Source organism: Micropterus salmoides, unplaced genomic scaffold (assembly GCF_014851395.1).
Source record: "Micropterus salmoides isolate LMB-PRFRI ecotype aquatic unplaced genomic scaffold, ASM1485139v1 Ms_hic_scaffold_10, whole genome shotgun sequence".
Lineage (NCBI taxonomy): Eukaryota > Metazoa > Chordata > Actinopteri > Centrarchiformes > Centrarchidae > Micropterus > Micropterus salmoides.
In genome coordinates, this window is record NW_024040041.1 from 25,785,215 (window position 1) to 25,813,083 (window position 27,869).

At 42.2% G+C, this 27,869-nt stretch overlaps 2 protein-coding genes across 5 annotated transcripts; both read left to right on the forward strand.

Annotated features, from left to right (window-relative positions):
* Positions 1-4,616: 4,616 nt before the first annotated feature.
* phospho1 (phosphoethanolamine/phosphocholine phosphatase 1) lies at positions 4,617-7,698 on the forward strand. Of its 4 annotated transcripts, none has more exons than XM_038704891.1 (3): positions 4,617-4,885; positions 5,354-5,409; positions 6,081-7,698. In XM_038704891.1, the coding sequence occupies exons 1-3, from the start codon at positions 4,632-4,634 to the stop codon at positions 6,884-6,886; spliced, it is 1,116 nt and encodes a 371-aa protein (XP_038560819.1). In that variant the 5' UTR covers positions 4,617-4,631; the 3' UTR covers positions 6,887-7,698. The 4 variants fall into 4 exon arrangements, with proteins under 4 accessions (XP_038560819.1, XP_038560818.1, XP_038560821.1 ...); XM_038704890.1 differs by having other exon boundaries at positions 4,617-4,869; positions 5,257-5,409; XM_038704893.1 differs by having other exon boundaries at positions 4,733-4,869; positions 5,906-7,698.
* A 1,305-nt stretch (positions 7,699-9,003) lies between these two features.
* On the forward strand, positions 9,004-25,629 carry eftud2 (elongation factor Tu GTP binding domain containing 2). The gene is made up of 28 exons (XM_038704880.1): positions 9,004-9,145; positions 9,671-9,786; positions 9,891-10,053; positions 10,215-10,293; positions 10,475-10,550; positions 11,413-11,478; positions 11,570-11,605; positions 11,849-11,939; positions 12,038-12,120; positions 12,234-12,400; positions 12,677-12,801; positions 12,918-12,981; positions 14,010-14,100; positions 14,246-14,381; positions 14,649-14,776; positions 15,157-15,350; positions 15,442-15,553; positions 15,642-15,782; positions 16,055-16,156; positions 16,531-16,613; positions 17,817-17,903; positions 19,056-19,182; positions 19,870-19,957; positions 20,103-20,221; positions 20,499-20,593; positions 20,746-20,899; positions 24,831-24,938; positions 25,025-25,629. The coding sequence occupies exons 2-28, from the start codon at positions 9,682-9,684 to the stop codon at positions 25,118-25,120; spliced, it is 2,916 nt and encodes a 971-aa protein (XP_038560808.1). The 5' UTR covers positions 9,004-9,145; positions 9,671-9,681; the 3' UTR covers positions 25,121-25,629.
* Positions 25,630-27,869: the final 2,240 nt, after the last annotated feature.

The window sequence follows — 27,869 nt, forward strand, 5'->3', positions numbered from 1 at the left end:
ATGAACAGTTGCATATGGAGAAAATTAAATATCAGGCTCAATAGTGGGGGGAAAATGGCATGTGTGTCTCCTTTCCTAGATACCTATTCTCCAACTCAACCAGCTTCCATTAACAGAGCGTCCCTCCTCTAAGAGCACATTAAGACATCTACTGTTGCTGGAATACCTCCTAAAATGTGTGCCCTCTATCACCATGGGTGGTTTTAAGTGTCGCGCCAATGAGTCACATAATCCTATAAAGTAGCTGAGCGGGCTGATGGGTAGAGAAAAGTGTGAGTGACTCACTGATGGAGAGTGGGTGGTCAGGTACCGAGGCTCACTTCACGAGCAGAGGAGATAATAACACACCGTCTGTACATCTCCATTCCCATTTGGGTTTGAAAATAGTCCACCACCCCAGCTGTTAGTCATTACGCCTTGTGGTGTAGAGGAGGGAGGAGGCTGCATCTGTCAGCAGGCAGATAAGGAGAGGAGGGCTTCATGCCGTGTTTTCAGGCGTGCGAGTTGCTACTCTGAAGGTTGCCGTGCGGGTTCATTAATCACTGTGTATTTGCAAGGTTTTATCTACACAACTGTCTTGTGGAGAAACAAGCAGCCAACATGAACTCCCTCGCAGCAATGCTAATGTTTCACTGTAGTTAATAAATGTAAACACCACATTGTTTAAGATTCTAAATGATGTATTACTTTTAAAATACTTAATTCATTTTATTCAAATCAGCCTCTCAGATGTGATACAGCTTTATCTCCATTTCCTGTGTCTCCTTAACAACAGAGGTCAGAGGTGAAGCCTTATCATCCTATTAAAAGGTCTCTTTATCCATTCATGTAGTGTGTCATAGGCACCTAAAACTGTATGTGAAATACATGTTTACACTTTCTTTAACTCTGTTTGGAGTAGCAGGAAATGTATTGGCATCAAGCCACCTGAACACTATCGTATTAGTTGGGATTATTCAAATATTTTCCTGTGACTGCCTAAAGTTTGCTGCCATGCACTGTGTTTTCCCAGACACCAGGCTCCGGACAAAATTAGCAGATTTTACTTTGGGCTTTTCTGGACTGTTACAACCAGAAGTATTTATTCTGCCTCTGCCTAGCCATTGTAAATGCTCCACTGGAAAGTGTATGAGTGGGCTACCGTATTTACTTTACTGTATACGAGTGTGTAGCCTAATCTGCATTGAGATCATTAACTGTATTAGGAAGGCAAAAACAAACACATTTACTTGACTAACACAAACACCTACACTGTCCTGCGGATATGTTCTGGAAACAGACTATTTACTGTCTGTCGTTCGTTCTTCCTTCCTTGCTTTCCTCCCACAGTGCTCCCCACGACGATGTATTAGGGCCATTGTAGGTTAAAGAAATTAAAATAACTAGACCTGCATGCAAGTCGGACATGCAGTCTCACGGGTGTGACACAAATCACAGGTGGAGAGCGGCACAGAGATTAAAAAACACATTACTTCAAAAACAGTGATTTGGAAAAATAATCTTAGCACATTTGCACCAGCACATGATTTTGCAACATAAGCACCACCTAGTGGCTGATTGGCGCCACATTTTGCATAGAGCCTCGGTGGGGCACGGGAACATACTAGCCCAAGTTCCCCGTTAATCCAACTGACCTATGCAGAGATAAGGCATCACTTCCTGCTTTGACAGTAACCTACAGTAAGTTGTTCCTTTTTATAATTTATGCATATTTTGGATTATCACAATTATTTTAATCTTTTGATCATGAGGGTCCAGAGATTCTACATGAAAAGTTTAGTGCAGATCGGACTCACCACCTAGGAGTTCAAAAAAGCAGGTTTCGCACATTTCTCAGATTTGTGAAAAAAAAATTATAGGGGGAATGGGCGTGGCCTATATTACCAGCTACAGCTCAATTGAGGGAATGCGTGGATATTAGCCTATCTGAAAGTGTGATGTAGCCTCTGGGAGTTACAGGGCAAATCATCATGCATTTAATTTATGCATGATGTTTAAGGTTTAGGTTGCAGTATTACTTTTACTTACGGATGGAAAAAAGGGGGGGATCTGCACTACTTTGAATGCTTGGACCCCAGCCCCCTCGGGCTTGGACCCCTAATTATGGAGCCAGGGTAGGGGGTAATATTCCTAGAAGAAACTCAGAATTTCCAAAATTAAAGTCTTACATTTATGGTCAGGAACAAATTACAAATTTACAAGAAAACAACCTACATTTCACGAATTTGTGAGGGGGGGGGGGACTCTCAAATTTAAGGTGAAGTCCTAAATTTCCAAGAATAACTCAGAAAATACTATTCTTCAGATGTGCTAGTGTTAGGCTCTCTGCCCTATTAAGTAGGTTATGCAGATGTTATAATAGCCATCACATCTAAACTACACTGCTCAAAAAAAACCGGAACACTAAAATAACACATCCTAGATCTGAATGAATGAAATAATCTCATTAAATACTCCTTTCTTTACATAGTTGAATGTGCTGACAACAAAAATCACACAAATTATCAATGGAATTATGGGTTTTATGGGTTTATCAACCCATGGAGGTCTGGATTTGGAGTCACACTCAAAATCAAAGTGGAAAACCACAATACAGGCCGATCCAACTTTGATGTAATGTCCTTAAAACAAGTCAAAATGGGGCTCAGTAGTGTGTGTGGCCTCCACGTGCCTGTATGACCTCCCTACAACGCCTGGGCATGCTCCTGATGAGGTGGCGGATGGTCTCCTGAGGGATCTCCTCCCAAACATGGACTAAAGCATCCATCAACTCCTGGACAGTCTGTGGTGCAACGTGGCGTTGGTGGATGGAGCGAGACATGATGTCCCAGATGTGCTCAATTGGATTCAGGTCTGGGGAACGGGCGGGCCAGTCCATAGCATCAATGTCTTCCTCTTGCAGGAACTGCTGACACACTCCAGCCACATGAGGTCTAGCATTGTGTTGCATTAGGAGGAACCCAGGGCCGACCGCACCAGCATATGGTCTCACAAGGGGTCTGAGGATCTCATCTCGGTACCTAATGGCAGTCAGGCTACCTCTGGCGAGCACATGGAGGGCTGTGCGGCCCCCCAAAGAAATGCCACCCCACACCATTACTGACCCACCGCCTAACCGGTCATGCTGGAGGATGTTGCAGGCAGCAGAACGTTGTCCACGGTGTCTCCAGACTCTGTCACGTCTGTCACATGTGCTCAGTGTGAACCTGCTTTCATCTGTGAAGAGCACAGGGCGCCAGTGGCGAATTTGCCAATCTTTGTGTTCTCTGGCAAATGCCAAACGTCCTGCACGGTGTTGGACTATAAGCACAACCCCCACCTGTGGACGTCGGGCCCTCATACCACCCTCATGGAGTCTGTTTCTGACCGTTTGAGCAAACACATGCACATTTGTGGCCTGCTGGAGGTCATTTTGCAGGGCTCTGGCAGTGCTCCTCCTGCTCCTCCTTGCACAAAGGCGGAGGTAGCGGTCCTGCTGCTGGGTTGTTGCCCTCCTACGGCCTCCTCCACGTCTCCTGATGTTCTGGCCTGTCTCCTGGTAGCGCCTCCGTGCTCTGGACACTATGCTGACAGACACAGCAAACCTTCTTGCCACAGCTCGCATTGATGTGCCATCCTGGATGAGCTGCACTACCTGAGCCACTTGTGTGGGTTGTAGACTCCGTCTCATGCTACCACTAGAGTGAAAGCGCCGCCAGCATTCAAACGTGACCAAAACATCAGCCAGGAAGCATAGGAACTGAGAAGTGGTCTGTGGTCACCACCTGCAGAACCACTCCTTTATTGGGGGTGTCTTGCTAATTGCCTATAATTCCCACCTGTTGTCTATTCCATTTGCACAACAGCATGTGAAATTGATTGTCAATCAGAGACAGTTTGATTTCACAGGAGTCTGATTGACTTGGAGTTATATTGTGTTGTTTAAGTATTCCCTTTATTTTTTTGAGCAGTTAACTTTCACCAACCAGCAGTATAGCCTAACTACTTCCTTCTGTTCAAAGACCAGAAGCATGATAGACATGTATAAATGACTTGACTATGACTATGTGACATGCTTTCAAGTGGCTTTGTTGCACTCCCTCAGGTGTGCCTAACTGTCAGAGAGCTCACTTCTTCTCTTCTGGCTCTTGTCTTTTATTAGCCTATTGATGACGGTAAAAAAAAAACTTGCTAACCTGTAGGCCAGTATTGGGGAATCTAGACAAACACATGGCACAACACAGAAGGGCCAACTCCTCAGGTGGAAACTCAGCAGTTCACTTTCATTTGAAGGATAAGGGACACTCTTTCAAGGACAGCAAAGTTCATATTCTGGATGGGGGGACAGATGTTTTGAAAGAGGAGAGAAAGAAGTAATTTAGGCCCACACCAGGCTTTAGACTAGAGGGCTGATAGCCACTTATCCCCCACCTAAAATGCTGCCATGTGACAATGCCAGCTGAGGTCTTTCAGACTTGGCCGCTGGTGACTCTAACGATCATATGCCATCACCTTAATCACGACCCCACGGAGGTTAAATAGCTGGGCTGAGTATATCAGAGTTTTCTTTTGGTGAATTTGCGACTTTTGTCTCGGAATATTTCCCCGCCACGTAAAGGCATAGGCTATTTTTATCTTTTATCTAGGCTGCAATGGCCTTAGTACGCCGTCGTAGCTCCCCCTCTTCTCTTGAAGGTATCGTGAACGCGCTCAGCGTGGCTGCTATGGGCGGACTTGTAGGCGCGGTCACGTCCTCAGCTGCTCCGGTGGTTTTGACGGTCACATATAAGTGCGCGTCGCACCGGCCAGCCGCCGGAACTCTGCCTCTACTCTGCGAGACCGGAGCGGACCTGACCGACACCGGAGATCGGAACCAGCGCTGCTGCCCAAGTAATGCGTTTCACAGGTTCTCAATCCAATTTACAAGAGTTCAAGTTTTTGATCTGTCGCATGCGCTGCTCTGCTGCTGTTGATGTCGTTATGAGAAAGGTTTGCAATCAGTGTTGGTAATTTAGCAGCTCTCCGAGTTGTGCTATAGTCCTAATCTTAAATAACTCAAACTATCGCTCGATTCTTGGAAAAAGAGGAACTTTTAAATTAGTTTTTAGACGCGTTTTTTTAAATATACATATTTATGAATGTCCCATTAGTCCTGTAAGGAGTAGGCTAGTCTGAGACTGTAATCTCCTTGTTACACACTCTTTTGGATTAATTAAGTAAATATAAAGTTATTACAGCGGTCCTAAATAATTTTGGCATGATCATTTTTTAAAATAGGCTTTCCCTATTGGTCGGAAGCTGCTGGGTCGGCACCTGCACGCTGCACCGCTGTCTGCTGCAGCTCAGCATTCACTGTGTTTTTCCCCACACACAGAAAGAACCAGCTTGAAGGTGCCTGGCCGACTTTGCTGACATCGCCTTCAACCAAAGGTATGCAAACAGCAACTTATGCACATTTTGGGAGACGGTGCTTTGTTAATGTGGGCAATAGCCTACACTCAGTTTAACACATATATTTGCGTGCTTGCTTGCTTGCAGGATCTGCATGGTGGGCTGATCTTTACATTCACACCCGAATATAATCATATTCCCTCCTAATCTTCACTTCTGAAGCAGAATGGAGGATGGAGGACACCATCCTCCATTTTCTCTCTCTCACACACACACTCTCTCACACACACACACACACACACACACACTTCTGCACTGCTTAACTCTGTACCAAGTCCTTTACATTTTTTCATAGCCATGGCTGCTGCCGATTTAAAGTGCTGCTGGCTGCTTTTCTCTCTTTATAATTCTTTTTTTTGTACATTTTTAATTTATGCGATGATTGGGCTATGTGTATTTCTTATCATAAATCTAGAGGCCTATTTCATTTTGTTTACCCCCATTCTTCGTCTATTTATGCATTAATGTTTCCCAGAAATCCATCCTCGGTAGCCTCCACCTTACTGTGGCCTGCCTTGCGTGGGATACTGGAGAGTGGGAGAGCAGGAGTGGAGATTTAATGCCACTTGGCAACAGTAAGAGGTGTGTGGCATAGTCAGTCATGGGGGATTCAATCTTCAACTGCTGTTATGTCCCACCCAATCCTCCAGGCGAGGGGGAACCCCCCAGGTCCAGACGCTCAGAGATCATGGCCTCCAATTCAGCTCACATCTCCTCTGACAAGCGCTTCCTCATCTTCTTTGACTTTGATGAGACCATCGTGGATGAAACCAGCGACGACATGGTGGTGCAGGCCGCCCCGGGTCAACACCTCCCGGCTTGGCTGAAGGACACCTACCAGCCCGGTCGGTACAACGAGTACATGCAGCGCGTGCTGTCCTACCTGGCAGAGCAGGGCGTCACCGAGAGCGACATCCGCAACATCATGGAGAAGATACCGGCCACCCCCGGCATGGTCACCCTCTTCCAGTACCTGCGTACTCGTCCCCAGACGGACTTTGAGATAGTGCTGCTCTCCGACGCCAACACCTTCTTCATCGAGTCCTGGCTCCGGCGCGCCGGGGCCCGCCCACTCTTCCACCGGATCTTCACCAACCCGGCCACCTTTAACAGGGATGGCCGGCTTGTGTTGCGGCCATTCCACTCCCACGACTGCCCGCGGTGCCCTGACAACATGTGCAAGCAGGTGGTCGTCAGGGACTACGTGGCCCGCAGGACGCAAGAGAGGGGCCGTCCGTACCAGAGGGTCTTCTACGTGGGGGACGGAGCCAACGATTTCTGCCCGGCGCTCTCCCTCGGACCCCGGGACGTGGCATTCCCGCGGAGGGACTTCCCCATGCACCGGCTGATCACGGAGACCCATGAAGCCATGCCCGGGGAATTCAAGGCGGTCACGGTGCCGTGGGTCAGCGGGGAAGATGTGGTGCAGCGGCTGAGGAAGCTGGTGGCAGAGTAGAGGGTCACAGAAAGTCAGGGGAGAAAGGAGACACTTAATGGGCCAGTTGACACTTTTAGTCATATTCTCAGGTAAAATAGTCATAAACTAATGTCCAGGGCAATAAAACCATTTGTACTGTCAGTGAAAATAAATTAAATGGTGTCTATCTGGCGTCCAGCCTGCACGTGCCTCCTCAGTCCAGTTTCTCACGTTTTAGTTAAAGAGATGTCAGTCTCAAAACAAAGGCCCAGTTTGACATTAAGCAGGTTTCTGATTATAGAGACTTGAGAATGAAATCCAAAGAGAGGAAATGCATGACAAATCCAATGCTTTGTTTGAAAAACAAATTGAAGTAAGGACATAGGCCTAACTTTAAATTTGAGGGCATTTGCATAGGCCTACCTAATAAATGGCTTTCAATGGGACATGCTTTGCTTTTAAGTGTTAAACTGTGTCAGTGAAGAAATCTGTGTGAGTACCTCAATAATAATAGGCTATTTAAAAATGTTATGGACAACCAAGTGACTGGTTGCTCTTCAGTCACACTTATAGTTATGTTTTCTTACAAACTTCACTTTTTAAATATTAAATTATAGTCTCAATAGATTAAATCATAGTAACCCTGCTATCTGATGACAATTTCTATTTTCATTTGATTTTTATCAACACGCTTCTCAGAGAACACTTGTCTAATTTAGAAATGGATGACTATGTTGTTTAAGGGTGTTGGTTTGATTAACTTGTTCAGTCTATCTGTTGTGTCTTGACTGTGTAGGCCAGGCCTACTGAAGAAAATATTAACACCAGCAGGAATAAAGCCATCAACTGAAGCTCTGTCTGTGTCTGAATTTATCATGAATCCTCATCAACATCCACATGAGATAACCATCTCCCTGATAACTTTCATGTATCTATTCCAAGGAAAAATTTGTCATTCTTTCAAACACTATGCTCGATGGGCAAATTTGGGTTCTTAGCATACCATCTTCAAATCTCTTGTACAGGCTTAAAATGGGTAGACAATTTTTAATTTCTATTTAGTTATAAGCAAAGACTGTAGGCTATATATAAAGGTAAGAAGCAGTTCCCTAAACACACACAGAGACCATTATTTTAACTCATTTTATGACCAACTGGAGTTGATAGATGTCATGAGTGTATTATCATGAGTGAAGTTTCACTGCCCTCGAGTGGTCACAGTGCGTAACTACACATCTGTCTATTTTAAGCGTGATGGTTGATGGTTATTATTAAAGTTTTCACCGGAAGGTATGTTGTTGTGTCTGCCTCACGTGACAGAGTCGCTGCATTTGTTTCATACCTATTGAAGGATAACGTCAAGATTAAAATATTTTATAGGCCTATGTGCAGTGCAATACAGGCTTGATCTTCCGGTGAGGGCACTACACGAATACCAAGGGTGAAGGCAGACATGATAGCATACTAGCACTTCTGGTAAAGACATTCAAATTAAACCTTAAATTATACTAACGCGTTGACTTGTGCTGTGATTATGGGGATGTTTGTTTTGAAGCAGATGTACCTGCAGATTTTGGTGTTGAAGTAAGGTAGAAATATAACTTGCAACCCCCTATTATAAAATATTAAGGTCGATACTAGTCGAGTGAAGGAAAAACCTGTAGCCTACAATTCTTAATAATAATTATCCTTTAAGATATTGCATCGAATTTACCTCGCCAAGGAAGTTAAACCTAACATAAATTGTAATTGAGATTTTTGCAATTTGGAAAGAGAAACTATATTTTATCTATTTTACTGTTGTGAATTTTGGAAAGATTTGGAACATTTTAATAACAGATGTTTTGTTCGTCATGGTCCGGACAATTTGAACGATACTGCAGCTCCTCATCATACCTGGAAAATTCCACACTTACTGCTGGAAAAGCGCAAAAAAGCTCCACTATTCTAGAATAACTGGATTTAATTTGAGCTTCTGGATATAAGATGTATTTGATTACTTGTATCCTTTGCATTTTTGTTGTTGTAATGAGCTTTGCATCAATAAAACTTGAAAAGAGAGAAGAAAGGTGCTGGTCTAGAGTGGCCCGCTTCCTGTCCGCTTCTAGCTCTATATACTCGTGGGGGCGACAGTGAGTATAACGTTGAATGCTCACCGCCCTCTGGTCAATAGAAGAAGAAAGCCGGAAGTAGTATATCGTGCGCATGGCGCTATTTGGGAAATTATTAATCTTCTGAACATAAACCCAACGTTGTTTTGTGAATAATATTTGCTGACTGCATTATAACATAATACAGGTAAGTGAGGGTTGCATCCTAAAAGTTATAGTTTAGTGCTGCACCCATCGATAGTGAAAGAACAACGTAACTGAAACGTCGCTGGAGAAGTCATTCATTTCTTTACTTGTTAGCTGGCTAGCATGCTAGTTTTTTGCCTTTCTAACGCCAAGCTTCTCACTTCAATTAAGTCTTAGCTTAGTCGGCGAAAAGCATCTGCACGCTTCATAAACAGCTAACTAAACTATTCTATGGAGAAAGTTAGCATTAGCTCTAGTGGTAACTTAATGGACTAACGAATAGGTTAACTTAGCAAATGCTAGTTATCCCAGTTTCCATTGCAAGGCAAATTGTAATTTCTAAGGAGATTCGCCTGAAGTTATTGTACCAGTAAGTTACACTGACTCACACAGCAACACATAAGGTTAATTAACGTTAGTTCTCTACTTATGTCTCAGCTAAACGTTTGTACCATTGTCTTTTGGCACTGGACTTATGTGTAAACCCACTAACACTATCTTCATAAACGCATGACCCCTTGTTCAGTTCCCTACAAGATGGAGGCTGATCTATATGACGAGTTTGGGAACTACATCGGCCCAGAGCTGGACTCTGACGATGATGAAGATGATCTTGATGCAGAGGACAGAGATGTTGATGAGGTACTCTTAAAATCAGTGCAAACCGTTAAAACCAGGTAGTACTTTAGTTTGTTTATGCAGTATATGTGCACACATGTCACGGTAATAACTCTCTACTTATGCAGGGTGATGATGACGATGATGATGAGCCTGCTGATGCTGATGACGATGTCCCGGGTATGGAGGTGGTCCTGCATGAGGACAAGAAGTACTATCCTACAGCAGAGGAGGTTTATGGGCCCGAAGTGGAAACTATTGTCCAAGAGGAAGACACACAACCTCTCACAGGTTAGATACAAAGAACAGTGTAGCGCGTATGTGGAGATTTACATCAAAGAACACAGTATTTGGTTCCTTAATCCTCATTCTTTCACGTACTTATCATGATCTAATATGGCATATGCTGTTTAGGTAAACATACAAACACTAGTGTTTCCTCTCCACTCCAGAGCCCATCATCAAGCCTGTGAAGAACAAGCAGTTCACTCTGATGGAGCAGGAGTTGCCTGCAACTGTTTATGATATGGAGTAAGACATCTGCATGAATATGTACACAATGTCCTATTTTTTGCCTAAAAAGTCTGAAGATGCGAATGTCAGTCCAGATTCTACTTTACTCAATCTTGTGTAACTCCCAGTTCAGACCTTCCATTTACATGTGTTTGCTGCGTGTCTTTCAAGCTGTGAAAACCTTCCCCTCTCTTGACAGGTTCCTTGCAGATTTGATGGACGGTCCTGAGCTAATCCGTAATGTAACCCTGTGTGGTCACCTTCACCATGGCAAGGTTAGCACCTGCCTTATGGCTGCTTCTGGCTCAGTTCCCGTGTAGCTGCATGATTCTTGTCAAGGCTCTTCTGTGGCATTTAGCCAAAAAGGATATGTGTTCCAAAGATGAAACGTTTAGCAGGATAGGAATGTTTTGGATCATGTGCTAGTTAGTGTTGGGCGATGGCTGACAGACATCACGACGTTGAGCGGGCATCGTGATTGTAAAACCCCCGCCCCCCAGCAAAAAAAGGTCAAATTTTCACATTATACCACCCTGTGAAAGCAGCCTTTAATGACCACAAACATTCTTATTATTGTTTTTCAGTATGTTTTGCACCTGCCTCGGAATTCTCTTCTCCCCACACTCTGACACACTCACACACACACCTACACCTCAGGCAAACACCCCAGCGTGCCCCGCCTGTCTCTGTCTCTCTCCCCCGTCTGCTCCGCTTTCTCCATCAGCAGTAGTCTAAATTGCCTAAAAGACAGAACTTTTTTCCACATATTTCCACCCGCAATCTGTTATCAAGGCAGCAGGTGAGCCGCACGTCAGCTTATTAATGATGTAGCCTGTCCAACAACAGAAACCAACATCTGCACTCTGTGTGTTCACGGTTGCTTTACCTGCTCCGTGTGTAAAATATTGACCGTGACCGCAACTTGTAATGTAAGTTAATAGCCTACCAATTTCTTTACCGAGTCAAGTTTGTGTGAGAACACATGGACATAAGACGACTGCTGCCCCCCATCGTCCATCCCGATCGTCCAATGGAAATTTTTGCAGACATCGCCCAACCCTAGTGCTAGTAACATGGCTGCACTTTAGACTAATCTGTGACTTGTGTGGTTCTAATGAATGTGTTTATTCTGTTCAGACCTGTTTTGTGGACTGCCTGATTGAACAGACACACCCAGAAATCAGGAAGAGAGATGATGTGGATGTGAGTTTTGACTGTAATAATAAACACATCTTTATCCCACTCAAATTCTGCATTTCACAGCAGAAACTAACATGACTTTTGACTTTTTCAGCTCCGATACACGGACATCCTCTTTACAGAACAGGAGGTGAGTTGTTTGGTGGAACTTTGGCGTAATGGTTACGCTTCATTGCGTCCTAAAATACATTTTGTTACCACACATTACAATGGCTGTGAATTGTGTAAATTTGATCCACGGCAGAATACAGTTTAATTTGACAACTTGACTTTGTCTTTTAAAGAGATGAAGTTGCATGGCCTCAAATGATAATTTTAAGAAAATAGATTCCCTTGCTGCATAGGTGATTCATATCTTGTGCTTTTTCTATAGAGGGGAGTTGGTATCAAGAGTACACCTGTCACAATGGTCCTGCCAGACTCCAGAGGCAAATCCTACCTTTTCAACATCATGGATACACCAGGTATTGTGTGTCGGCTGCATGCTTTGTTTTCCTGAATGTATATTTTGGTTTTGATGTATCAAAGCAGAAAGTGATATAAAACCTTGTCTCCCTTGAAGGCCACGTGAACTTCTCTGATGAAGTCACGTCTAGCATCCGGATCTCAGACGGTGTTGTCCTCTTCATAGATGCAGCAGAAGGAGTGAGTCCCTTATCTTTTGCTTTTTGATCTTCTCCCTTAGACACTCTCTCTGCACATTTGTCAGTGTTCTCTAACCTTCCATATAACCCAGACCTTTGTGTATCTCTGTCCAGGTGATGCTGAACACAGAGCGTCTGATCAAACATGCAGTCCAGGAGCGTATGGCCATAACCATCTGCATCAACAAAGTGGACCGGCTCATTGTGGAGCTCAAACTGCCTCCCACAGATGCTTATTATAAACTTCGCCACATCGTGGATGAGGTCAATAGTTTGCTAAGGTAATACTTGAAACCCAAATCCACAGTGTCTAGAGAGCAGGAATGTTTTCATGTGATGTAGTACTACACATGGGTGGGATAAAAACTTTGATGTTACACCGAGAAAAGTAATGTCGAATGAATGGAATACTTGACTTTGTTGAGCCAAAGAATTGTTTACAGTATTAAAAATGTTTAAAATGGGAGAACATTCTCCTTTAGGTATCCACACTGACTTTAGCCTTTAGTGACAACATCTGCCACTGTTCACGGTTGGTCAATTCCCTTCCTTCTCAGCACGTACTCCACAGATGAGAACTTGGTAGTGTCTCCTCTCCTTGGAAACGTGTGCTTTGCCAGCTCTCAGTACAGTATCTGTTTCACCCTGGGGTCTTTTGCAAAGATCTACTCCGACACCTATGGTACGATGACTCATCAGCACATGCTTTCTTAAACAATTGACTGACACATCGTTTTCCAATCTCATGCCTAATGTAGTTAGTAATATATTAACTAACTTGTCGCTGTGTTTTTGCAGGTGACATCAACTATAATGAGTTTGCCAAGAGGCTTTGGGGTGACATTTATTTCAACCCCAAAACGTAAGTAAATCATTTGGATTTCATCAGAATGCTAATATCTAATGCTAAGCTATCCTCCCCATCCTCTTGATACTGATCACCAATCACTGGGTCTATTTGAAGCCTTCTATATATCATGTAACATTATATTTAATTATATTTTATATTTTAACTGTTCTTAGAAACAATGCATTTTAAGTATTAATATTAAGTGATAATTTATTATGACTTGACAATTGTTTATTTTATTGGCAGGAAATGTGTGCAACATATTCCACTCCCTCTACTCTTTTAGAGACACAACTTAAACCATAGCAGCCTATGCTTGGTTATTGAGAACAGCTTAGAGCTTAACAAATAGCCTATAGCTTTCCTGTGGAATAAATTACAAAAACAGCACAAACAGTCTTTCTAAATTTACTTTTTGTTTGCTTTGATTTTTGTTGCGGAAATCTCAGGCAGTTTCTGCGGGCTTTTAGGGTGTAGGGAGAGCAGGGTAGAGAAAGAGAGAGGGGCCAACAGTTGTGTGAGCGGTGCCTGAGCTGCTAAACGGCTCCGCTCTCCCTCTGCCTCAGGAAACTCGCACACAGCAAGGATCCTGCCTGATGCGCTGCGCGTAACGTAGGAAAAAGTTCAAGACAACTCAACTCTGGCAGCAGGCAGGCGTGTGCATAAGATGAGCACAACTGCGATATTTTCACGGGATCGCACCAGCTTGTCACTCTGCCTGTCAGACTGCCCGAGCCTCCCTTCCTACCCGCTCGCCTCTCATTGAAAATTAATTACTAGGCGTGTCAATCGCTTCATGTCTAAAAAGGACTTTAGTGCTAACTAGCTTTGAAAACTGCTCAGACCGCTGACTGTTGTGAAACCATTTTAGCTGCGTGTTGAAAAATTGTCTCGCAATTATTCCATCATCTGATCCTCCTTTTATAGAGACCACCGATCAAACTACTTAAAGCAATTATCTGCAGATAACAATCAGTGGTCGATTGAGCAGAGCACCCTTAATTCTCACGGTATCTTTCATTTTCTTTTCTTCTGTTTAGCCGCAAGTTCACAAAGAAAGCCCCCAGCAGTAACTCTCAGCGCAGCTTTGTGGAATTTGTCCTGGAGCCTCTCTACAAGATCCTCTCACAGGTTGGACATGTCTAACGTATTTTCTTTGAATGTGTAACAAGGCAGCAGAGCTTGCTCAATACCTTCCTCACCAGCCCGATCAGGCTGTGGCTGAGTCAGGCGCCTCTCTGTGTTTAATCCTCACCCAAATCCTCTTTGTGTCTAGGTGGTTGGAGATGTGGACACATCTCTCCCCAGAGTTCTGGATGAGCTGGGGATCCACCTGACTAAAGAGGAACTGAAGCTGAACATCAGACCTTTGTTGAGGCTGGTCTGTAACCGCTTCTTTGGAGAGTTCACTGGTACGGCTTAATTTGTTTTTCTGTCCTTTTGATTTTGTCTGTGTTACTGTTTTAGCATTTTAGGTATGGTTTTGGTATTGTATATGAAGCATTTTGGTTTTACCGTATAAATTCAGTTATAAAACAATACTGCAGAGAATCTCAGAGGTGCTGCATCTGTTTTACTGATTTACACAGTGTATCTGGTCATGATTGTAATTTTAATCTGAAGATAAATGGTCATGCTTTGGTTAATATTTTACATCAGTGTAAATCTCTTCCTTGCAGGCTTTGTGGACATGTGTGTACATCACATCCCCTCACCACAAGAGGGTGCTAGGAACAAGATAGAGCACACATACACAGGCGGTTTGGACTCAGACCTGGGGGAGGCCATGGCAGAGTGTGACCCTGATGTGAGTATAATGAAGGCAGAGCAGGAGTCTCTTGTTTATTGGCTGGTGAGGAGCCAATATGCCATTTAACTGCAAATAGCTGCAATCTGTTTCTGCTGGAAGTCAATAGTGTCGTTCCAGCTGCTCTTTTTAAAAATTAAATCAACAGGCTGTTTTTAATTGGTTTGAAATGGACAAGCTGTTAAATTAGCCAATTTAAGACAATGCCGGACATTGATGACAGTTTTCCGTGTTCCATGTAAAAGGTTTTCTGCCTTTGGCCTAAACCATCTTAGATTTCTTTAGGAAGAAACATTATATTCCAGTGGTAAGACTTTCCTGCCCTACTTTCTCTCTCTCTTATCCCTCTTTCCTGCTCACCTCATGTCTCTCGCCCTCAGGGTCCTTTGATGTGCCACACCACTAAGATGTACAGCACAGAGGATGGTGTTCAGTTCCATGCGTTTGGCAGGGTGCTGAGTGGGACCATTCAGGCAGGCCAGCCCGTCAAGGTTTTAGGAGAGAACTACACCCTTGAAGATGAGGAGGACTCCCAGGTCTGCACTGTGGGCCGTCTCTGGATTTCAGTTGCCAGGTATGCTGCAGGTGTTTGGTTTCCTCATTTTATAAAGTCAAAAATCAGTAATTATTTGTATAATATCTTAATATTCCATCCACATTTTTAGATACCAAATTGAAGTGAACAGAGTGCCTGCTGGCAACTGGGTTCTCATCGAAGGTTGCGACCAGCCAATCGTCAAGACAGCCACAATCACAGAGCCCAGAGGGAACGAAGAGGTCAGACATAACAGAGAAATACCAGTGAAATCTCTAAAAAGACCTTATGAGAAACGGCCTACTTTAAATGTTTTACTTTCTCTGACAGGCTCAGATTTTCAGACCGCTGAAGTTCAACACAGCATCAGTTATAAAGATTGCAGTGGAGCCCGTCAACCCATCAGAGCTACCGAAAATGTTGGACGGACTGAGGAAGGTCAACAAGAGCTATCCATCTCTCACCACAAAGGTCTGTCACCACACGTGTACAGTAGGAGGTCCAGTAGTACATTGCAGCGAGATTAGAAAAGGTGTTAGGCTTGCAATACTTTTAAATTACAATGCGTGCAATATAAGCTGAATAAAAACTGAGCTCAGTAGCCTCCTAAAATGTTTTTCTGGAAGAAATTAAAATACGCATTCTGAAGGACAAATATGGAAAGTAAAACCTGCAATCTCAACGATAATTATTTAGCTTCTAAATTGCTTAATATTGACCATATGTGTGTCTTTGTCTTTCAGGTGGAGGAGTCTGGAGAGCATGTTATCTTAGGGACAGGAGAGCTCTACCTGGACTGTGTCATGCATGACCTGCGCAAGATGTACTCTGAGATCGACATTAAAGTAATTTTCCTCACTGCTGCTTCTTATGACTCATCTTTTGGCTTCACTTCGTGCTGTAAAAGAAAACTTCAATAAATAATTTTGTTAGTTTTGACTAAAAAAACACTTAAACAGAAATTACATTGTGATTATATAAAAAAAAATGTAATCATTGCACAGCTCTACAATTTCAAAAGATAGATAACAATAAATTTGAATTTTTTTGTGATACAATATGCTGTAGGTATTGCATATTTTCAAAACATTTAAAAACCTGTAATATTTTGATGGATTTCTTGGATGTAACTACCAAAAAATAACCATAACTTGAAGATACTACCCAGGATGTGGAGCCATTGGTTTCTTGGTGTAATTATGCTCCTCTTTATCTGCAGGTTGCTGACCCTGTGGTGACTTTCTGTGAAACCGTTGTAGAGACATCATCGCTCAAGTGCTTTGCTGAAACGCCTAACAAAAAGTGAGTATCAAACGGAATATTTTTAGACCAAGTCCACTAGGGGTGGGAATCTCTGGAAACCTCACCCCTTTCTATTCGATGATGATTCAGAGGGCTGCGATGCGATTATAAAACGATTATCAATGCATCTTGATGCATAATTTTATTCTATACAGGATCTCTGGATAATTACTAAGCATTTAATTTGCACATTAAAATCCAAAAGAAACATCTCCTAATTAGCTTAAAAGGACTAGTTTGCATCCCTAATTTACTTCATTGACCTCAGCTCCATTTCTTTAACCACCACTTGTCAGACTCCTTTGAAAACTGAAAAGTAATTATCAGGATGTACAGTATGCATACAGGACAGAGCTATACACCAGTGTAATCTAAGCTTAAGTACTACTGACATACAGTTGAGCTAATTAATATTAAATCATTAATAATTTAACTAACGTTATAAAGAGCCAAAAATGTGCTGTACAGGGGAGATGTTAGCTAGCGCTAACCGCCTTCCCTTTTTCAGCAGTAACTGAAACTACAGACTTTTATTAACATGCTGTGACCTACACTGCACATTTACTACCTGACAAAAACTTACTGCTAATATTTTTCATCGCTAACTTTCAGTCATGTTCTTCTGCTCGCGCTCTCTCATTCGCTTGGCCTCACTCTTAAGATACACAGGGAGCTGCCAAGCGTTGAGTGTCACCATGCTCGCACAGCGTGCAAGTTAAAATCATTACTTGCACTTAATGATTGTATGGCGCTTTAAGTAGGGTGGTTAATCATTCCGGAGCATCGGTGTGCTGAATTCTGTTATGTGCACGCCACAGACGGTCCGCGCTGCACTCCCGCGAATTCCACCTTTTGCCTTCCGTCAACATTACGTTATCAATTAACATAAGGATTCGATTTTTTGAGATTTGTTAATCGAGTCAGAATCTTTCACGTCTGCATTGTGATGCATCTAAGAATCTATTTTTTCTCCCACACCTAATAGCCACACAAGAATGCTTACTTTGCTAGATTGTTAACATAAGTCAAAACTCACTGCTCTGTAATCCGTTTGTAATTTCTGACCTGAATTGTTGTGTTTCTTGTTGGGGAGTTCAATTTGTGCACTGTTTGGAGTCACTGTCAGAGTCAGTCCTTCCTTCTGGCTGAGTGTCTCCCTAACCAAGAGTTGAGTGATTGACAGCTGTGTGATGTGATTGACAGGAATAAGATCACCATGATTGCTGAGCCCTTGGAAAAGGGGCTGGCTGAGGACATAGAGAACGAAGTGGTGCAGATCACGTGGAACAGGTATGATGATGAAGATATTACCGTCACGCTTGCATGTATAGAACCTTAAGTGATCTCTTAATTAATTGAAATGAAGCAGTGTGCCTTCATGTTAGACGGATCTGTAAATTTTCCCCATTTCAGTCTGATATGGTTGTAGCCTTATTAATTTGTCCATAGTTGAGAGCCGATCGTTCATTATTCCCTCGGTTAGCAGGGATAAATGAGCAGGCATGTGAGATTGGTTCTTTAATTAAATACTGTGAATGACGAAGGTAGAGAAATATAGGATTGCCCGGGGCTGAAATAGCCTTTTAAAAAGTGCAGTTATTGGATTTGTCCGTAATATTCCTCTTAAATCCATTGGTGTTTCTTCAAGTTATTGTGGTTAAGACCAAGAGGTGTGTGCACTCTGATGTCTGTAGTGACAACCATGTGCTGCAATGCTTTAACAGTGCTTTTACATCAGACTGTGTCTTTTTATTATATTACTATTTTATTTAGGTCTCATTTTCTTTATGAACTTTGAAAACTGCCAGAACTGCAGAACAACATGACAATAAGTTTCAAAGTCAAGTTGGATGACCAATGTTAACCTGTCCAGACTCTGTAATTGTGGGTTTCTGCTTCACCTTGTCAGTTTAAAAGGGGTAATAGAAACTGTGTAAGAAATGCTAAATATAGAAGCAATGTTCATTACTGATATATGTATATAAAATAGATGTACAGTAGGGTATTTCTGGATTTGAATATTTAAGCAAGCAGGACAACCTTCTGTACATTGTGACAAGTGTGTGCACATTAAAGCAACTCCCCACCCCGCTCGGTGTATTGATCAGTTCACTCACAGTAATTGAATCATGCACTAAAAGCATGCATTCATTTTGCCGTCCCTGTGACATGACGAGCATGCGTGCGTGTGTTCTGCTTGAGAGTGGCATCCTGTCAGTGCTCGGCTCATCTGTCAGGCCATCTGGACCCAGCGGTGCCAGTATGTAGTAGCAGCGCCAGAGAAGTGACATACTTCACACACCATTAAACCAAACCTTCGCTCTCCTCCTCCTCCTCCATTAACCCCTCTGCCCCCTGATCAACCAATCTCCTTAATGTTCCAGCTGACACAATGTGCAGACCTCCTTTCAACTAGTGGCTGTTTTGATTTCTGTATGGCAGGAAGAAGCTGGGAGAATTTTTCCAGACAAAGTACGACTGGGATCTGCTGGCTGCCAGGTCTATCTGGGCCTTCGGACCAGACACCACGGGACCAAATATCCTTGTAGACGACACACTGCCCTCTGAGGTGAGTTTTGAACCAGTCAGACGGGTGTATCACAGCTAAGTAGGGCTGTTTGTTTGTCTGGAGGAAGGTTTATGCTCAAGTTTCCCATTTAAATATTGGTTCATTTGGTTATGGGAAAAATACAGAGGAACTGCTGTTCAGTGTTTACACTAAAATGTTTAGAACATAGAGCTGTGACTAACACTTATTTTTAAATTGTGTAAACATTTACAAAACATCAGAAAAAGTCCATTATAACATCCCAGCGTCCAAAGCCGGATCCAGCAAGTGTTTACCAGTTTTGCTTAATAAATAACTTAAACAAGTACAGTTTATTATGGCATTTCTGTCAGTGTACTAATCAGTTAAGTAATCATCTCTGCTCTTGGGCCACACACTTCTTTGAGTCTATAACCCAGATGACAATATTTATATTATTTCTAATACATATATAAATACCAAATTAGGTCATTGTAATGCTGTCAAACCATGTGCACACAGTTATAAGACAATTTAGTATGAGATGCCTAAAAAGACAAAAGCCGTTCCTAATTATCAGTGTCCTTTATTTACAATTTATTATGTACACTATAGCTCTATTTACATCTGTTAATCGGGATAAAAATTACACAAAGCTACTGAAGCTTATGATATTTTGCTTTGTAGCACATCCTATCGGAGAATTTTAATCTTTTTTCCCCTCTGTAGGTGGACAAGGCGCTGCTCGGCTCAGTCAAAGACAGCATCGTTCAGGGCTTCCAGTGGGGCACCAGGGAGGGGCCTCTGTGTGATGAGCGTAAGTTCTCTTCTCTTTCTTTCACCACTGAAATATGTAGGTTTTAGGGACACACCTTTTTCTCTCTGAGCTTTGTGCATGGGGAAAATAAATTTTTCCTCATCAGTGTTGTGTTACCATAACTCAGTGTTTCTGCTGCCCTCAGCCATCAGGAATGTCAAGTTTAAGATCCTTGACGCAGTCATTGCCCAGGAGCCTCTCCACAGAGGAGGAGGCCAGGTCATCCCTACAGCGAGGAGAGTGGTGTACTCCGCTTTTCTCATGGTGAGATAATCCCCCTTCTAAGCCTATTCTTCTCCTCGGCTGCCAGTAGGTCCTCCTGACTTCCTTTTCATCCTCACTTTCCTTAATGCTCCATTACCATGATTACGGCTCGGGATTTTGCTGACGTGCGTTCTTTTTAATTGTGGAGCGATAACTTTCCTCTTTCACAAATTTGGCTCTCCTTTGGCTCTTTCACTGCTTCTTATCATAAATCCATGGGTCAGCTGTATGTGAGCTTTTGTCCTCACTGTAATGTGTGGTCTCCCTTGTGACACAGGCCACTCCGAGGCTGATGGAGCCCTATTACTTTGTGGAGGTTCAGGCTCCAGCTGATTGTGTATCTGCTGTCTACACAGTGCTGGCTCGAAGAAGGTTGGTAAACATTCTGATATCTAGCGACAACCCATGCAGACATTAAATCCACTGGCAATATTTCTTCAGACTTGACACAATTGCAGTAGTTGTTTTTAAAATACAGAAATTCAAGATTTTAAGGATTTGGTCTTGTGTTTGTCATCCAACAGGGGTCATGTCACCCAAGATGCACCTATTCCTGGGTCTCCTCTTTACACCATTAAGGCTTTCATCCCGGCCATCGACTCCTTCGGCTTTGAGACTGATCTTCGTACACATACACAGGGTCAGGCCTTTGCGCTGTCTGTGTTCCATCACTGGCAGGTACACAAACCAGCTTTCCTTCTAACATTACCCCGCTGCCTATGTAGCGCAATGCGTGTTTCCGTGTACTACTGTCAATGTGAATATTCGAAGTTGGCTGCCTCAAGATAAGCAGTTGGTGGCACTAATTCTTCAGTCAGATGCCATAAAATCCTTGCAGAAGAAGAGGGTGCAACAAGATGGCATACTTAAAAGAGAAGCAATAAAACCTCAAACAGTGGCCAACCTTTTAGAAAACATGATGGAAAGGCAGTATTTGTTTATTCCATGTATTAATTTGAGGAAGGTTTCAGTCTCCACAGTGCTCCACACAGAATTGTTGTTTTTTTTTTCTTCCACCTTTTTAGTCTTTCTAGTGAAGCTGAAGCTTGAGTGGGTGTTTAAGCAGACACGTTTTATAGAGGAGACACGCCACTCAATCACATCCTCAATACCACTCTATGGGGAAAGCCCAGAACGGCAAAGATGGCGGTTATCCCGCTACAAAGCCAAACGTCTGCTTTTAACAGCCAAAGCAGGGAAACCTATTTCAGCCAATCCTGTGGTTCCACTGACGTAAGGGTCTGTTTTAGTTCGACTGTGCATGCGTGGAAGTGGTAACGCATGCGTAGTAGAAATACCAGTTGGGAAAAACCCTTTTTAAACCTTATTTTGGAGCACAGTTGTCAAGCTTTTTCAGCTATTGTTTTTAGATTTTACTTCTGATTCTATTCATGTCGTTCTCGGTGACCAGTAAAAGTGCAGTTCTGGCTCTCTCCCCATTCATTCAGATAGGAGGCTGGTCTTGTTAGTCTGAAACAGCTGCCCGGAGGTGTTACCAAGATGGCGGCCGAGTGGCATGACTTGCCTATAAGGACTTTGGTTTAAGTCACATGGTTCCTGCATGTCATGATTCATTCACTACGTCTGTTTCCATTGCACTTTGTTGCATTTTGGTTTTATCAGTACGCTAACTTCCACCTCATCCAAGTGTAAACCTGTTTTGAATTTTCTGTTTTTCTGCAGAAATTCTGTTTTTCTGCAGAAATTAAAAATGGGTAGATAAAAGTACCTATTGTCTTTAAACAGCTCTCACTCACCCTTACGTACAATTCAAGAGAAGAGATGCCTTCTTAAAGTAAAGTGTTGAAAATCCGTTGGAGAAGGTGCAAATCTGGCGCCAGGCCGCACCCATATCCACAGTAGGTCTCCAAGGTGAACAGCCTCTGGCTGTTTGAAAGTAAATAGTAATGGTTAAACATTCTAAATTGGACAAAACAAGTGGGTCTTTTTAGTGTGTTTTCCATTTTTGTTTTACTATCCCTCCAATACAGTTCAGCAAGGAAACACTATCTGGGGAAACAAAATGGGGACATTTTGTGCTTAAAACACTGAACTTCAAAAAATAGTTCCACTTGTCTGACTAGCTGGCTGCTGAAGCCTCATTGTCTTCAAACTAACTGAACTTAAAAGACAAAAAGAGGAGTGTGTATTTTGTCACGCTTCTCTTCCATTGGAGACACATTAAAAAGGGATGTCTTTGTGGCCAGCTGGGAGAGGAAAATAATTAAATCAGCTCTCAATTTTACATATTGGCATGTTGTGAGACAGACTTGGAAAAAAAATGACTTCCTGTCCTTTAAAGGCTCATTCGAAGGACCTTTTGATACTAGACAGATGCATAGTTCTTTATTTGGCAATGGATGTGAAATGAACATAAAGCAGCTAGAAAAATGCAAAGAAAGCAGTTAAGAAAAAAGGCTCAAATGGTAACATGTTTGTCAATAAATAGAACAGGAATTTGAAATGCCTGAACAAACGAATCCAAATTGGTCAGTTATAAATAGCGCTCTCAAAATTGCACATTTGGGGCCAGATTTAAAAATTCAAAAAACAGTTGTGTATAAATGGCAGATTTTTGTGTGTGAAACTTCGATAACGTCTGTCACCTGTACACATACTCGCATGCACAAATACTGTCGCACGTTTACTTACTCACATGCCCTAACTCTCGCGTGCACAACACTGTGGCCACTTGTACGTGCAGCAGAGTGACCAACCTTGCGCACATGTCTGCCACTTTAGCTGAATCGCTTTTGATGTGGAGTAGAGTGGAGTGTTGAGTCATCAAGTTTTAAGTATAATGTGGCTGTCTCTGGCTGCCATGTCTGACGTGTGTTTGTGTGTGCACTCTGCGGAGCTGTGTCAGTGAAAATTATCTCTACTTAGGGAGGATTAATATTTTACAGCACAGACATTCGTCTGGAAGAAAAAAGGTTTTCCTCAGTGCAAATATTTAATGTTTTATCTTCCTAACTTGTGTTTTATCCCCGTGAGGTGAAAATGAATATGACATGAATCATTTATTAATATGCTTGTCCAAACACTTGGAAAAAAAGATGTATTATAGCTATAGAGCAGTCCTTTGGGAACATACAGAATAAATGAAAACCATTGTTGACTGTGAGCGATAAAGCTGGCAGGCATGAGGAGTCCCAGGTGGATTTTCAAAAAGTGGGTTTTATTTACCCAAAAATGAAACAAAATATGCAACACAGTTCTGGGCCCATAGAAGAGCTAAACTATACTCAGACCAGGATAAAAAAACAAACACTTCAACAATCTGAAAACTAAAACAGAACAGGACAATTAGTATCGGTTTAAATATCTAAACAATTAACCAGTAACAAAAGGAATAAAAAAAAAACAACTAGAAAAGCACAAAATAATAAGCAAAGCAGTTAGTAAATCCCCTGAAATAGACCGTTCTATTTTGACTTCCTGTCATCATGTGGTCCAATGTGATGATTTATTTCTGTATCGCCCAGTCCTGAAAGAGAACATTTGCCCTGTTCCCATAAGATACCCCTGGGGTCCAATACCAAACCTTCACTCCACAAATTACTTTCTAAAGGTCAGCTACATAGTTTGTACCTGAAACAATCAACACCCTGGTTGTTCTCCTCTATTCTGGACATTGACAGAAATTATTCCTGTTATCACATATTGATTCTACTGGCCTAGAAAATAAGAATTACATAGGAGTCCTTGCAGTGTGTTGTTTGCCCTGTTAAACTCAAAGGGCTATATTGTGCCCCTCATTAGTTTGATTATGTTCCAGTATTGGCAAGCTAACTGCACAGTGTTGAGTTTCTGTTTGTTAGCAGCTCTCATCCATCTGTTGATTGAACTCCATTGATAATGTTTTCCTCTTGTTTAAATCCTCTTGTTTAAAGGCTAGGAACATCTTATTTACTCCACTCGGCCCCAGTGTCTTTCAGATTCAGCACTCCTAACAAGCCTTCTCATCTTTCTGTCTTTGCACTCAGGGTGAATGTATCATACATTCGAGAATGAGAACAGTTTCATCCCTCCCCCCACGTTTAAAGTTATTATTTTTATTTTTTTTATGCAGGGGGGCTACTTTATTTGAGTCGAGGGTCTGACAACAGAGGGTGTCGTATGCTGTACAGATTGTAAAGCCCCTTGAGGCGCATTTGCAATTTATGATATTGGGCTATGTAAATCAAATTGACTTGACCTCATGAGTCATGCTATGAGCTTAAGATAATGGATTTGCTGTATCATTTTAAAAGCCTATGAACACTTACTACTTCTCAACCTGCTAACATTGCATTGATGCTGTGATGGTCACAAACTGAAGGAGTGACAGTACTTGCACGTTGCTTTTTTCATCATGTTGATGGACGTACTGCTGACTCAGTAACAATCAGACAGACTTGCAACTGAATCAGATATTTAGCGAAAGGTCGGAGCCACTAGTAGATGTGTCCACTCAGTTTATTAAAGCTCAAACTTTGATGTGTTTCATGTTGTCTGACTGCTGCTCAGATTGTGCTTGGCTGTATACAAATGGGGAGATTTGTATACCAGTGATAGATGCCGTTCACTCCTTCTCTCTGGGTTATCTAGATTTCATTTTTACTTTCAGATCGTCCCTGGTGACCCTCTGGACAAGAGTATTGTGATCCGGCCTCTTGAGCCTCAACCTGCACCCCACCTTGCCAGAGAGTTCATGATCAAGACCCGAAGGCGCAAGGTGAGTCTTTTTGTCTACCTGTTTATCACTTGGTTTGTGTCAGTTGCTGGTAAATTTCCTGATATCCTGTGTTTGTTGTTCTGCAGGGTCTGAGCGAGGATGTGAGCATCAGCAAGTTCTTCGACGATCCTATGTTGTTGGAGCTGGCCAAACAGGACGTGGTGCTTAACTACCCCATGTGAGACTGCAAACCTTAAGTGCACCAACACCAAAACCTCCACTAGTCACTCAGCAGCAAATCCTACTTTTTTTAAAAAGAATATTTGGGGTATAATCTGACCACAATAAGACCATATCCATAAAGTTTTCATAAATTCAGGCTACACAATGGTTATTCTGGATCTCCAACAATTCCATTGCTCTTTGACTAGAAATCCTCCAACCAACATTTGTTTAAAGATGTGAAACAAGAGCTCATCTGGATTACATAATTGAGAGTAACCATGATAATACACAGTCCTGGCTGTCACAGGAGAGTTGTTGCCCTTTCCTTTTGGAAAGTAGCTGTATTTGTCAAACATTGCAGAAGTTTGCATTGTCTCATCTTTATTCTTGTATTTTTACTTTTTATGTACAAATTAGCATTGTTTTTGTAGAATAAGATAACTTGGATGCCTTTTTAAAAAAAAAAAGAAATTACATGTTATTGATCGGGTGTGCGTCTAAATAAAGTCTGTAATTCAAAGAAAGATGTTTCAGTGTTCTGTACTTTCCTGGACCACAAAATAAACCACATCTCACAATGATGCTACTGCTGAGGGCTTGTGTAGCTATGATATAATTGTCAGTTGGGAAGTTTGAGTGAAGCTGACTAAATGTTCTGTCTGCAAGTGAAGACTAGTCATGCTAAGTTGGAGATTTGCTGATGGTTTGAGTGATTGGTGTGTCTGGGATGCTGTGTGGGCAGTGACTGATGGACAGGCTGTGGGATGGTTGGAGGCAGATGGAGGGAAACCAAAGGTTAGGCTCACATGACCAAATAAAAGGAAAAAGAAGGAATGATGCAGCGTGTTAAAGATGACAGATGTCACTGAAGCAAGACTTTGAATTGACATCTGAGATAGCTGAAAATTTTAACTGCTCACTCTTCATGTTTTGAGTCAGTCTAGAAGTCTTTTGGACATCTTGAATGCCAATGAGAGGGAGACATTTACAACTGTACTCCAGGGGGTTCTTCTGCGGTTGCTATACGTGACAAAATTGACAAGCTTATCTCAGACATATCTACTTATTTGGTGTTTTGGAGGAAAATAAATACCAACAATAATAAACTACCTACCAAAGATGAGAAGTGCCTCCCAACAACCTGAGTCTGTTGTAACAAAAGCTGTGATGAGATGTTTGAAAACTAGTTGGCAAGCATGGAAACATGTCTAAATGTATAGCTAAAGGAAAAGGTAGTGTTGTAGTCGAGACCAAGTCAAGACCAAGACCAGAGTTTATCGAGACCGAGACAAGACCAAGACTTTTAGGGGCTGAGACCAAGACCGAGGGAGGACAAGAACGAGTCAAGACCAGTTCCCTACATTACATGACACAATAAAATGTGGAACAAGATCACAGGTACTTCTTAAATTGATCTGAAAGATCCACATTCCTGTAAAAATAAAAAAAACACATACGAACACTAAGCTGAAATCAAACATAAGCATCTTCATCTCTTTTTCCATGCTTAGCATCGCGGGGAGGGTTAACGGGACCAACACATTTTTAAATGGGGTTATTGGTTGCATTGGAAGCAGTAAGTTTTACATCCAATCAAAGTTAGGATGTTAACAAATAAATCACACAATGCAAAAGCAATGTATTGATAAAAAGTTATGGTCTTGACAGGTCTTTAAATAAAATCCTGAGTCCTCAATGTCCGAGACCGAGACAAGACACAGTACAAATATGGTCGAGTTCGAGTACAACAACACTAGGAAAAGGGTTCAAATGTCTCTATTGTGGATGCAAATTTGACCAAATTTACTGAAAACATTCCAGGAAGAAAAAAAAGTGAAATACTAATAAGATTTTTTTATTCTCCACTGCAGAATATTGTGGGTGCATACATGTATGATGTATATAAGTAGCTGTATATATTGTTTTATTTTTTGCAGGAAATCACAAAATTTAACAAATGCAAATTGATTGAATTGAATAGTAGCTCATGTATACAGTTGCGAAATGCAACATTTACTAGTGCAACATTATAGACCGTTTTTAAAGAATGTTTGTTGGTCTGAATGTTAACAGAGGTGTGAAAATGAAGGCATGAACAAACTGCTTGCAGCTCATCATTTAGGAAACCTTATTTTTTAAGCTTTCAGAATTGCATAATGTCTCCTGAGTGTTTAAGTGATACTTCATCCTGTGCTCTGTGAGAAGATTAAACTGCCAACCTCTCAAGCTTAAAGGTGAGAAGTACTGTATTTTATCTTTAAGAGATATATATTGAGTAGATGATCATTCTAAAGAGCAGCGTTTAAGTACACTTCATGATGGCGTGATGTGTGAGCCTGGTCACACCTTCAGAAGACTGTGGTGTCTGAATGGCTCAGTCCTTCATCAGTCACCACTGACACTCCCCCGAACTGTCCTTGAGGTGGTGGAGATGGGGAAGGTAAAAGTGGGGACAGAAAGAGTCAAAAATTGCTTGAGCTTCTTTGACATTTGGACTGAATGTCAATCCTCCCCAGCGAGACAAAATTTTTGACGTGGATGTATGGTGATGGGGGGGATACTGTGCCCTTTTCCAAAATGCTTTGGGGAAGGAGAAATTAAGACATTGAGGAATTGCCGTAAACATGAATGCACCATCGCATTGCTAAGTGCAGTGATGACACTCTACTCATTAAGGTATCGACACACAGATGCTTTCTGTGTTTGTATCCTCTCACCTCTGATTTGAAGGCATCTGCTCTGACAAAATGTGATCAACCCTGCACA